This window comes from Carlito syrichta, unplaced genomic scaffold (assembly GCF_000164805.1).
Source record: "Carlito syrichta isolate Samal-C Ts95f unplaced genomic scaffold, Tarsius_syrichta-2.0.1 Scaffold82255, whole genome shotgun sequence".
Taxonomy (NCBI): Eukaryota; Metazoa; Chordata; class Mammalia; order Primates; family Tarsiidae; genus Carlito; species Carlito syrichta.
This window is the reverse complement of record NW_007026351.1, coordinates 407,531-418,868: the sequence shown is the minus strand read 5'-3', so window position 1 is coordinate 418,868 and position 11,338 is coordinate 407,531. Positions and strand designations below refer to the sequence as shown.

The 11,338-nt window shown below is 43.0% G+C and overlaps 1 protein-coding gene across 6 annotated transcripts in view; it reads right to left on the bottom strand.

Moving 5' to 3' along the window:
• Window positions 1–1,080: 1,080 nt before the first annotated feature.
• Window positions 1,081–11,338, bottom strand: part of SEPT11 (septin 11) — a 95,077-nt gene continuing 84,819 nt past the window's right edge. For 2 of the 6 annotated variants that reach the window (XM_008055607.1, XM_021711161.1), the window contains 3 exons: window positions 10,668–10,855; window positions 4,100–4,167; window positions 1,081–1,505 (listed from right to left, as the gene is read on the bottom strand). In XM_008055607.1, coding sequence (XP_008053798.1) covers window positions 4,143–4,167; window positions 10,668–10,855 — 213 coding nt within the window. In that variant the 3' untranslated portion in view covers window positions 1,081–1,505; window positions 4,100–4,142. Of the gene's footprint in view, window positions 2,173–4,099; window positions 4,168–10,667; window positions 10,856–11,338 lie in introns of all 6 variants that reach the window. The other 4 variants (XM_008055615.1, XM_021711153.1, XM_021711150.1 and 1 more) reach the window with 4 other exon arrangements.

Sequence of the window (11,338 nt, the reverse complement as noted above, 5' to 3'; positions counted from 1 at the left end):
ACGACCACTGCAGCCTCAACCTGCTGGGCTCAGGTGAACCTTCAGCTCCAGTCTTCCAAGTAGCTGGAACTACAGGCATGTGCCACCACACCCGGCTAACTTTTTGATTTATTGTAGAGATGAGGTCTTGCCAAGCTGCCCAGGCTGGTCTTGAACCCATGGGCTCAATCAATCCTCTCACCTCAGCCTCCCAAAGTGCTGGGATAGGCATGAGCTACCATGCCCGGCCAGTTTTTTAAAAATTTTAGAGTTGTGACATACAAGTGGGGATTTACCATGTAAGTAGAACAGACTGGCAAGGAGCAATCTTTACTTAGAAACTATCATTAAAGGAATGATTACTTTTCATTGACAGTCATTATTTAATATTACTTTTAATAAATTTATTCCTAAGTAAAGGAAACTGCTTGCCAGCTTGTGCATCCAATTGCTATAATCTCTTTCCAGGAATCAAATTATTCTGGAAGCAGGGACAGTTGCTTTATTTCACTAACCACAGGAAACGTGTGCTATCATCCTGAGAGAGGAGCGGCCTGAAGATCTGACCAAGTGCAATTCGTGCTACCAATAGTCTTTTTATGATCTGCCTACTAAGGGGCTGAGAAATGAAGATGCAAATAGACAACTCTATAGACAAGTCATGAAACTGAAAGGTAGCTGAAAATGCATGTCCGTGCTGTACAATGGATGTGAATGTGGAAACTGTCCCTTGACTGTGAACTGCTCCCAAGACCTGACTGGGGAATAAAGTAATCTCACCTTGAATCCGACTCATCACAAACAGGCCAGCATTAGAAACCAATTGGCAGAAGCATGTGTTTGGATATGCATGTGTATCGTAAGTGATCCAGGCTGAACTGTATGATTCCCAGTGAGTTTTTTGCAGATATTATGGAGAAATCCACCAGGGTTACTGAGAAGACGGTGTGAATTAAAACCATTGTTAATGATGCTATTTGGATATGTGCCCATTGGGTGTTCATTTCCTATGGTCCAAGACATGTGGGTCCTGGTAAAAAACCTGTGGACACGAGGTAAAGAGTTTCACAATCAATAAAAAGGCAAGGATGGACCAGTAAGTTATTTTAAGGTATCTTTAAATATAAATCGAGCCCCAGAGGCAGAAAAGTCATCTACCCAACAACCAGCACATTTGAAACATTTGACTTGTAGGTCAAAACCCCAGTAACAAAAAAGGGAATTTTCTGGTTGTATTGAAGATGAGGAGAGCATATTAAACAGATTTTTTGTGAATTAAACTTCACTTAAATTTCCCCTTGAAGTGAGTTTAAACTTGGCATAATTTTGATAACAAAAGCAAGCTGAATAACCAATACCAAAAAACAAAACAAAAAATCAGAACTGGGCTCCCCCCGACAAAAAAAACCAGATTCCCAAACCCAAAACAACAAATACAGGTAACAGAAAAAGAGTCAAATAAAACAACAGTTCCTGAATTTAAAGGAAGGATGCCCACTTCTCTCTCTCAAGAGGCAGATGGTCAGCTGAAAAATAAAAACACTGTATCAATAGGACACTCCAAGGAAAAAAATTGCAGCCATCTCTGTTCATGCAGTATCAAATGTTAAAAAAACAAAAAAACCCCAAACACCAAAACAACCCGCAAAACTAACAAAGGAAAACGATGCCCAGAACTGATGACCTGATGATGGTTGAGGCTCCTGATCGGTTGAGAATGTTGCTCATGGGACAGAAAAGATGGGAGTTACCATGAGATCAAGTCTGTGGGCCCCACGTGGTGGCCACTCAGGTTAGGGGACCTGCTGTCTTCAGTCCGTGAGTTCTTGGGTCAGCAGCTTCAAGAACATGGCAGCTAAGCAAGAGGGTCCCAGCACAAGACCTTGGGTCTTGGCCCACGTTCTCTGTTTCACTCAATTTTCTTTTTCCTTTCATTAATATTATTACGTATTACTATTTGAGGGGAGTGACAAGTCACTTCAGGAACCACTATGGGCAGTGGTTTGTAGACAGACATTGACATATACACACAGCAGTGCAATATTTGACCCAGACTTTAAAAGACCAGGAAGCGATGGTGAAATGAGGTAACTCTTCCCCAACACGTGAACAGACAGCTCCTGCTCTTCTAATGCTCTATGTCCATTAGGAGAGAGTAGGGCTTGTCAACAGGATGGCTACATAAAGAAGAAGCTACAGAAGAGAAAAAAGAAAGGGTCAGGTTCCAATCTGATTTTCAGAGGCTTAAAAAAAGAAAAAGAAAAAAAAAGGAGCTCTACAACAAGCTGTGAAAGAACAGCAGGGTGCCAGTTACAGGGATGATTTCCTGAAGCCCGGCTGGAGAGTTGGGTGAAAGGGGCACTGACCCCACAGGTCAGGGAGGACGAGGACACCTCAGCTGGGCTCCAAGCATATGGGTTGGCAGGGCGGACAGGGACGGGGAGCAGGGGCAGTGGAGATGGCATGTGAAGTGCGGGACACCACGTGGCAAGAATCTTGGAGGAGCTGGGGCAGCCCACACGGCAGCATTTCAATTTACCACACAAGGCAAGGAAGCGCGAGACTCTGTCATCCCTACATTTTTATCCAATATCATAAGCACGTATACATATACGAGTCAAGCAGCAACTAAAAAGAACTCACAAGAAAGGGCACACAGAACAAGGTTTGGGTAAAAATATATTTTCCCCGCTTTATGCCTTGGCACTCTAGTGATCTATGCATAGATTACCTGTCCACCACACTCCCGTCTTAACAGACACCAAATTACCAAGCAAGTTGCTAAGTGATCACTTTCATATTTGAAAAATGATATGCTTCACATCAATACAATTATTTTAGTTTTTAAAAAAGACAAATGTCTAACATGCAGCTTACAAATATGACAATTCTGCATTAACACTGAAAGGTTACACAACAGTTTTAGAAAACACATCGGTTATTTTCAAACAGCAAAATGACAAGGATCTACAACTACAGTTTAAGGCATATCTGCATATTTTAAAATTCAGAAATAAACAAAGTTCTAATGCTGTTCACAGCTTAATTTTCAATTTATGTAAAAAATTCCCTTCACACCTACATACAAACTAGACTTCACAGGTCCTAATTTCCTCTAAAGCATCATCACCTATGTGCTCCGTCAGTGCCAGCAGGACTTGTGGGAGCTGAGACTCACAATTCCAGACACTTGCAAACAGCAAAGCAAAGGGATCTGAATGGACAGCCTTGGGGGCCACACAGAGACAGGATGGCATGGGTCAGGAACAGCTGAAAGACCTGATTGATGGTGTATGTATGTGGAGCAGCTATGGACATGTCAAGAAAGCAAGGAACCCAGTCTGTTCGTCTGAAGCACACGAGAGGTGCAGAGAGGAAGCGTTCCTGCTGGGGAGTTACAAAGCAGAGAAAGATAATGAACATGCCCAGTGTTACATCAAATAATGCTCCTTGTCGGGATACCCTTTTTGGAAAAACCTTGGCCAGCTAATAAAAAAACCTCAATGTGGAAAACCTAGTGTGAACTACCACTAAATTCTCCTAAATGCTTTTTCATGACATCCTATGGCACACATAACTATTCTGGGTGTCCAAAGATGGCCATTATGTTTGAATAAAAGATGTGGGAGGCCAAGTACAGTTATCTAACACCTCCTCCCACCCCCCCAGAAAGAGGTGACCACTGTCAGCAGTTAGCACCAGAGAAACCATTACCCTAAGATAAAAAAGCAAGTGGTCATAAAGGCACCCCGGCATAAAACTTTTGAAACTCTTGATTTTCTACAGTGGAAGGGTAGTTTCTTGTTCTAGCTTCATTTATAGTGCCAGAATCAAGGCCCCTCTGACATGTCCAGTGATGCCCATGACATTGTGCAGAATACAGGCAGGGATCAGTAATTTCTGGCTTCCACATTGAGATCAAGAAATTGAATGTATGTGGTTCTTGAGAAAATATAAACATGACCATTTTAAATGTACTTCGGTTTCTTTTAAATAAAGGCCACTCAAACCGTTACCTCCCTACCCCCCTCCAAAAGAAAAAACATTCATCCATCGCATTTGTTTTCTCTAATTTTAAGAAGTCAGAAAGATCTCAAAGGTTTCTTACTACTGTACTTACATGCAAAGGCGAAAGCACATCCAATTAGATTTGAGGGTATCATTTACTCCGTGCAGAGCCAAGGACTACTGTGAAAAAAGGTATAGATACAGAAAGAAAAAAGAAAAGCAGCGATAACAAACTAAACAGGGCTGGGAGCAGTGGTAGAAAGAAGTTCAAAGCAACGCATCTTAAAAAGCCTCTATGTGTTTCTCTTGATTTTTCATTTTGTCTCTCCAATATGATTTTGCTGTGAAAATTTTAATACAAAAAAACCCAGTCAATAATCTTGGAATCAAAAAGTCAGGTGAATGCCTTTTGTAGTTAGGCTCATTTTAAAAAAGCTTTAGTGATACAAGAAACAATTTAAAGGTGTACTTTCTGTTACAAGGCACAAAAATGCTCGCGCAAGCAGGGGTTCGAACAAGCATACAACACAAATGTTCAAGCTTTTGTCTGGTGCACAGCGTAACAGCAAATTCAGCCCGTGATTAGAACCAGCATGCCAGTTAAGATTTGGCTGTCCCCAGTGACCTCTGGACTAGAATTACTATAAAAACCAAAACCAAAAATGCTGGACCAGGAGCTCCAAAGCCTGTAGTAGCCCCTATCGCTGCTGCTTCTAGTTTGGGCTTCAATGAAACTGATTTCCTTACTTTGCCTGATTCAGCCTAAGTCAGTTCATGGAAGACCACTCCTTTCCCCTAAGTATGGGGGAGGACAAAGAGAAGGAAAAGAAAATCTTGGTTGGAATCAAACAGAGACTTATTTTTTTTAAAGTGTGTGTCAGGGGAGGTGCAGCATATTCTGTCCTATTTACTTAACCCATAACTAGTGAAGGCCAGAAGGAAAAGGCAGAGGGGAGGAGGGTTTGTGAGAAACGTTATCCTTTCAAGCAGGAAACAGGAGACTACATTTAGAGAGAAAGCTGGGAGGATCTTGATAGGAAAAGAGGGAAAACAAGCAGATAGAAGGATAAGCATCAGGAAGGAACAGCATAGGAAAGAGAGTAGGCACGGGGTGTATGTCCTGTAGGTAAGACTTTCTACCTCTCCTTGACCTGTAGTGGCATGAGAGTAGTGGCCATCCTCTCCTTGTAGTAGCCAGAGATGGGGGAAATGGGGTCTGGCTACTGGCAGTGCCAGAGTTAGTGCTACTTGGCCTGTCATCTTAAAAAAATGTTATTTACTCTCATGCCACTACAGGTCAAGGAGAAGTAGAAAGTCTTACCTACATTAAAAAAGGAGCAAGTCGTTAGAATAGAAAAAAGAAAACTCAGTTAATTAGGGCTAGTCCTAATTCTTGATGAGGTGATGGCCTTGGATACCCAGAGCAGGCAGAGTTAGTCAGATCAGGAACATTCCTCCAGGACAACTGGATTTGAAACTCCAGCCATTCAATTTCTTCTTCCTTTTATTGCCAAATATTAGCAGGTGACTACATAGGAACGCTTGTTGGGAAGTTAAATGTCTACTTCTTGACTCATGGGTATGTTGTGTTCTTTCCCATTCCCCCCTTAAACTGACAAGCTCCCTTCAAATTTGTGCTGCCGTGGAGTTTAAAGCCCATTTTCTTTGTGAATTATTTTTGGAAATTTTCTCTTCACGGTGAGTGAAAAATGTGATTAGAAGTACCAGTATCCTGGAATCAGTTATTATGTTCTTGCCCTAAGCCCCCTGAGAGCAAGTTTAGGTGTATTTGTAGAAGGTTCCTTACTGTAAGTAGTAAGTGGGCTATAGAAAGCCCATCATCCTTAGTAGAAGACTAAGCTTTCAGATCGTTATCTGTGAGTGGATGAAGGATGCACCAATACACGTGAACACGACCACAGTTTTCCTATGCACAGTCTACTTCCCACTTGGCCAGGGTTTGAAGACGGGCATTCAGGTGTGGTTTCAAATCATGAGCCAGTCTGAACAGACCTGCGAGCTCAGGTCAAATAGTATCATTGACTAAAACAGAAACATCATTTGCAAATACACAAGTCATGTGTAATGCTTACCCATCGTTCTGCCTGCATACAGATATGCCTGGGCTCAGGGCAAGCGTGGAGGCAAGACAGTGATTCAGGGACTGTGCAATCATGGAGATGAATACTCAAGAAAACACAAGCTGCTGTCACGGCCATTCAGGCTTTTAGTTGAGCTGCAGAGGCGGTGAGAAGGTTTCATGTCAGCCGTACAGGCAGCACTGGGCCCCACGCTCCTCAGTCCAGAGCCACACACAAGTAACAGGCTGCTTCGTGCCGCCATTCGGAACACTAACAAGCAGGTCACTGACTCTCCAGAAACAAAGTCCAGCTGCACAGAGCTTCTGCTGTTATTCCCTTGTTCTATCATTGGCCACTACCCCACAACATTCAGCAAGATGAGTTAATAGTTATTGGTGTTTGAGGAAGGGTAAAAAATAAAATAAAATAAAACTAAGGAACACACATGGCAGAAATACAATATTACTGCAAAAGCAGGTGAATGCGGGAACATCCTTGGCTTGCCAGGCTTTATGTGAAGCTTGCACTGCAAGTTAAAAACAAAACAAAAAAGTTAGAAATAATAACTAATAAAAAAGAAAGGAAAATTAGGAGCGCCAGCACCAGCATTCAGTGATGGTGAATGCTCATGCAATGATTATGGAATTGACAGAAATTAAAACCAAAAATTTGAGTAGGCTATTCTACATGACAAGCAAAAGCAAAATCTTAATACTGACTTAAAAAGAACTCATGGTTAGTTTCCATTTGGATGTAATTTAGAATTCACAAGTGACTTCTTGATACCACTGTGTGTTCTAGTGGTAGGATTTTCTGCGTGTCTTTTGTTTTCTCAAATAACACAAACCCATTCTCCTTAGGTTTGGGTGTCACATTAGTACTGGATAGGAGCTTCATTTTTCACGTCTAAGCTGCTGAAGGAGCCAGAGGTAGATATACAACAAATGCCTTTGTATAGCCAACTTGAAGGAAAGGCCGAAGGTACCTCAGGGATTGAAATTACACAGGGAATGGAGGACATGCTATTAATCTTATCGGGAAGGAAGAAGAAGGACAGTCATTCTATGGTCATGGTGACAGCAATGCCAAGAGCTTTCCCCTGTTAGGTTCAAAGCAATGCCAAGCCCAAGTCAAATTTTAGGCAAGTCCAAAAACATGCAACTTTGTTCCACAGCAAGAACAAAAATATGTGTTTTAAAAAGATGAGTGGGTGACTATGTAAATTGCAGTTATTAGATGTCAGGTAGGGTTTTAAAGTGATGAATTTTAAAAAACCTTCTCTTGGGTAGATGTGTTCTAACCAGCGAATGCCTGTGGGTAGTTGTACAAATCGTTTCAGAAATGATGAACACTGTCCCTTGGCAGTCCCACCACTGTCATGTAGTTGCCAACAAGGAAAGTGACTTGGTGGCCAGAGATGGGGGAAATGGGGTCTGGCTACTGGCAGTGCCAGGGTTAGTGCTACTTGGCCTGTCATCTTAAAAAATGTTATTTACTCTCATGCCACTACAGGTCAAGGAGAAGTAGAAAGTCTTACCTACATTAAAAAAGGAGCATGTCGTTAGAATAGAAAAAGAGAATTTAAAACTATTAGGAAAACTCAGTTAAGTTTTAAGGTGGAAGCTGAGCAGGTGAATACGCAAATGTCTCTCTTTTCATTTTCTACCTAAACAAAGTCACCTCCCAAATGGTGGCGCCTGCTTCTTCTCCAGCATGGTACTAGGAGGAAAGAGTCTTCCCGTTTCTGCACTGTGTGATGTCCCTGGCTACTGTCTGTCTGTGGTTCCCTTAACCAACTCTCCACAGCCTCTGGCAGTAAGAGGTGTGATTTGTTTTTTTTAACTTTGACCCCTCAGGCCTCCAACTGGCAGTTTCACTGCACAAATGGAAACTGTGGAAAAGGGAAAGAACCCAGAAAAGGTTATACAAAAAATGTGTGCCACTGTCAGATGCAAAGCCTGGTGACTACTGCAAACCAAATTAAGTCTGACGTCATTAAAAATAAATGAGAATATATAAAGAAAGCTAAAATAGAATTCACGTAAGCAGTATACATTGGTAAGGCCCTAGGATAGGAAGCAAAGAGCCTCCTCACATGCTCAAAGGGGAAAGGGAGAACCTCCCTATACCAGGAAGCCTGTTACTAAATAGACTTTTTTTTGTTTTTTTGGAGTCGGAGTCTCACTGTCACTCAGGCTGGAGTACAGTGGCACGCTCAAGGCCACTGCAGCCCCGACCTGCCAGGCTCAGGCAATCCTTCCATCTCAGTCTTCCAAGGGCTAGGAACCACAGGTATGCACTACCATGCTCAGCTAATTTTTTGATTTATTGTAGAGACGAGGTGTTGTCAAGTTGCCCAGGCTGGTCTCAAACCCCTGGGCTCAGGCAATCCTCTCGCCTCTGCCTCCCAAAGTGCTGGGATGACAGGCGTGAGCCACCACGCCCGGCTGACTTTTTTTAAAAATGGAAGCATACTAATGATCAGCTCGTGGAACTTTTATTGCTTAAAGGCACATCTAGTATACATGAAATACTCTTAACATTGCTGGTCTTTTATAAACATTTTTTTTTAAGTTTTAAAACTTGTACCTTTATGCAAGTAAGAAAAACTTGACTTTGGGTTTTCTAAGCTGTGAATCAACAGCTCTTTCTGTCTCATTCATGCCTATAGACATGTACACACACACACACACACACACACACACAACTATATTCTGGGCTAGTTTAGGTCAACAAAGATACAATGCCAAATGGCTTTTATTTGTCTTCACGGAAGAGTCACTGTAATCTGAGTCTCTGTAGGGGACACATCAGCATTAGTGTCTGACGCTCTCCCCACATGCACAGCTACAAAGGGCTTTCTTAAACTGGGTTGTAATCTAGGCAGCTGCTACACTGAATTAATCCAGCATAACTAAATGTTGGGCCTTAGACTCCTTTGGTCACTGAGGTCTGTACAACCCCAATTAAAATCACACTACATCTATACCAACTGCTTCTAACATTGTTTAGTAAATCTCCTACTCCATTACTCTGATGACACGTTTTCTGCCATCTCAGAGCTCAGAAACTCAACATCTGTAAAGCACGATTTACATCTCCCAACACGTCACTGGAGCAGTACTTTTTGTGACTGCAGGAAACATAAGATTTCCTTTGGGCGGGCCCTCTGCAGGTTCACCAAGACTAAGTGCCCAGTGGCACAGGCTCCCTTTCCCTAGGGCAGGTCTCGATTATATGCAGAGACTCAATCCCATGTGCTGTAAAATTTTTTTTTTTTTTTTTTTTGAGTTGGAGTCTCACTCTGTCGCCCAGACTAGAGTGCAGTGGCCGTTCCCAGCCACCGCAGCCTCGCCTGCTGGGTCCAGCGATCCTTCTGCCTTCTTCCGAGTAGCTGGAATTATAGGCGCGTGCTACCACGCCCGGCTGATTTTTTGATTTATTGTAGAGAGGAGGTCTCGCTGCCCAGGCGGGTCTCGAACCCGCGGGCTCAGGCAATCCACTCACCTCAGCCTCCCAAAGCACGGGATTACAGGCTGAGTCATCGAGCCCGGCTTCCATGTGCTTTATTTTTAAAGAATGTAATTCTCTGTCCGCTCGAGTACCAACATTTTTATTGTTTATCAGTTGTCAGCTTTTCCCCTAGAACCTTGGCATCTGAGGATGAAGAGCAAGAATCCCGAAATAAGTTCTGAGTCACTTTACAGCTGCCCTAAGAGCACCACACACTAGACAGAGAAGGACAGCATCCGCGAAGGCGCCACTGGCTGCACAAAGGTTTTCCGCAAGGGGATCCTTACCACTGTGCTGACTGTCAGAACTGTAGTTAGTGACTAAAGCTGCACCCCCTAGGCCTTATGGTGATTCGAAGGAGAGTTTCAAAGCACAAGAGGATTTCAGGAAGGCCCAGATGTCTGGGGTGCAGGCAGCTGCTACTGGAGTATCATGGAAAGCGACCGACTCAAGAGCAGAATCTGACCCTTCGGCACATGAAGCCAAGGCCCTATTTAAAAACGTCCTGTGAGTGGTTTTAGGTGTGGCTTCAGAGATGCAGGGGTGTCTTAGTGGGATAGGTATTTTCATCCCATTCCACAATAAAACAATGCATCATCTTGTTGAATTTAGAGGAAGACTAGTGGCCACTAGCAGCTCTTCCAAATAGTTCATTTTGGGAACGAGGCTTTTCGTGACTGGCTCACCAAGCCTGACAACACGGACTAGGAGAATAATTTTAACAACGATAATTTTAGGATGCTCTTTATCAAAAGAGTTGGGAGAACTGTCTTCAGAGGGCACTGAAGAGAAATAAACCTGTCTTCTTCCAGAATCCTAGTGTTGGTGCAGAAAACACTACAGGAGACAACAGGTTACTCCAGTCCTGGCTGCTGGATCAGTGTGGTCACGTTCTATAAATTCATCTCTGGGTAACCTTTACACATACTTTAAAAACTGTCACCATCTTCCCTGCACTGCTGAGAAAAGACTTGCTTTTATCTTCCTGTTAACAGACCAGCTTCCAGTCTGTAAGTGGGAAAAGTGGAGACATGCAAGAAGAGTGAATTGTTAGCGGTCCCCAGCGCCCAGGGGACACCTGCTTACTTTTTTTTATCCTTGTCTTTCTTGGTTTGCTGGGCCCCTGCTTGCTGGGCCTGGGACTGCAGTAACTGAGCTGCAGCTTTCTTCTTCTGGAAGTTGTTCACCTCCTCCTCCAGCTCCTTCTTCTTGTCTTCTACTTTTTTCTTTTCATCCTGGTGTGTCCGCTTCAGGAGGTCAAACTTCTCGTGAAGCTGGAGAGAAACAGAGGACAGGCTTGGTGAAGGAAATGAAAACCTTACTGATGAAAAGTTCTCTGGATCTATTCAGAAAACAAAGTGCTCATCATGTGGTTGCACTCGCTTCAAGTGCAGGCACGAAGTTCCGCTGGGTACCTTTCTGGGGGCGAGGCCAGGTGCAAAGTGTACCCTCAGAGCACAAGGCCTCTTTGACATTTGCACTCCTTGGTACTAAACATTCCTTGAACTCTGATAATAGGACACATATGCATTTTAAAAAGCATAATGCAGAAAATAAACATTCATATCCTGACAAAAAGTTTACTCTATTGGAAAAAGCAGTTCTTTACCTCTGGGGTCCTTTTTCAAAATGTATAAAATATATTTAACTAGAGATATACACAGTGATTGTGTGTGCGTGTGTGTGTGTGTGTGTGCGCGCGCGCGCATGCGCGTGCCTATAAATATCAACTACTTAAATAAGATGAGTTGAGAAAT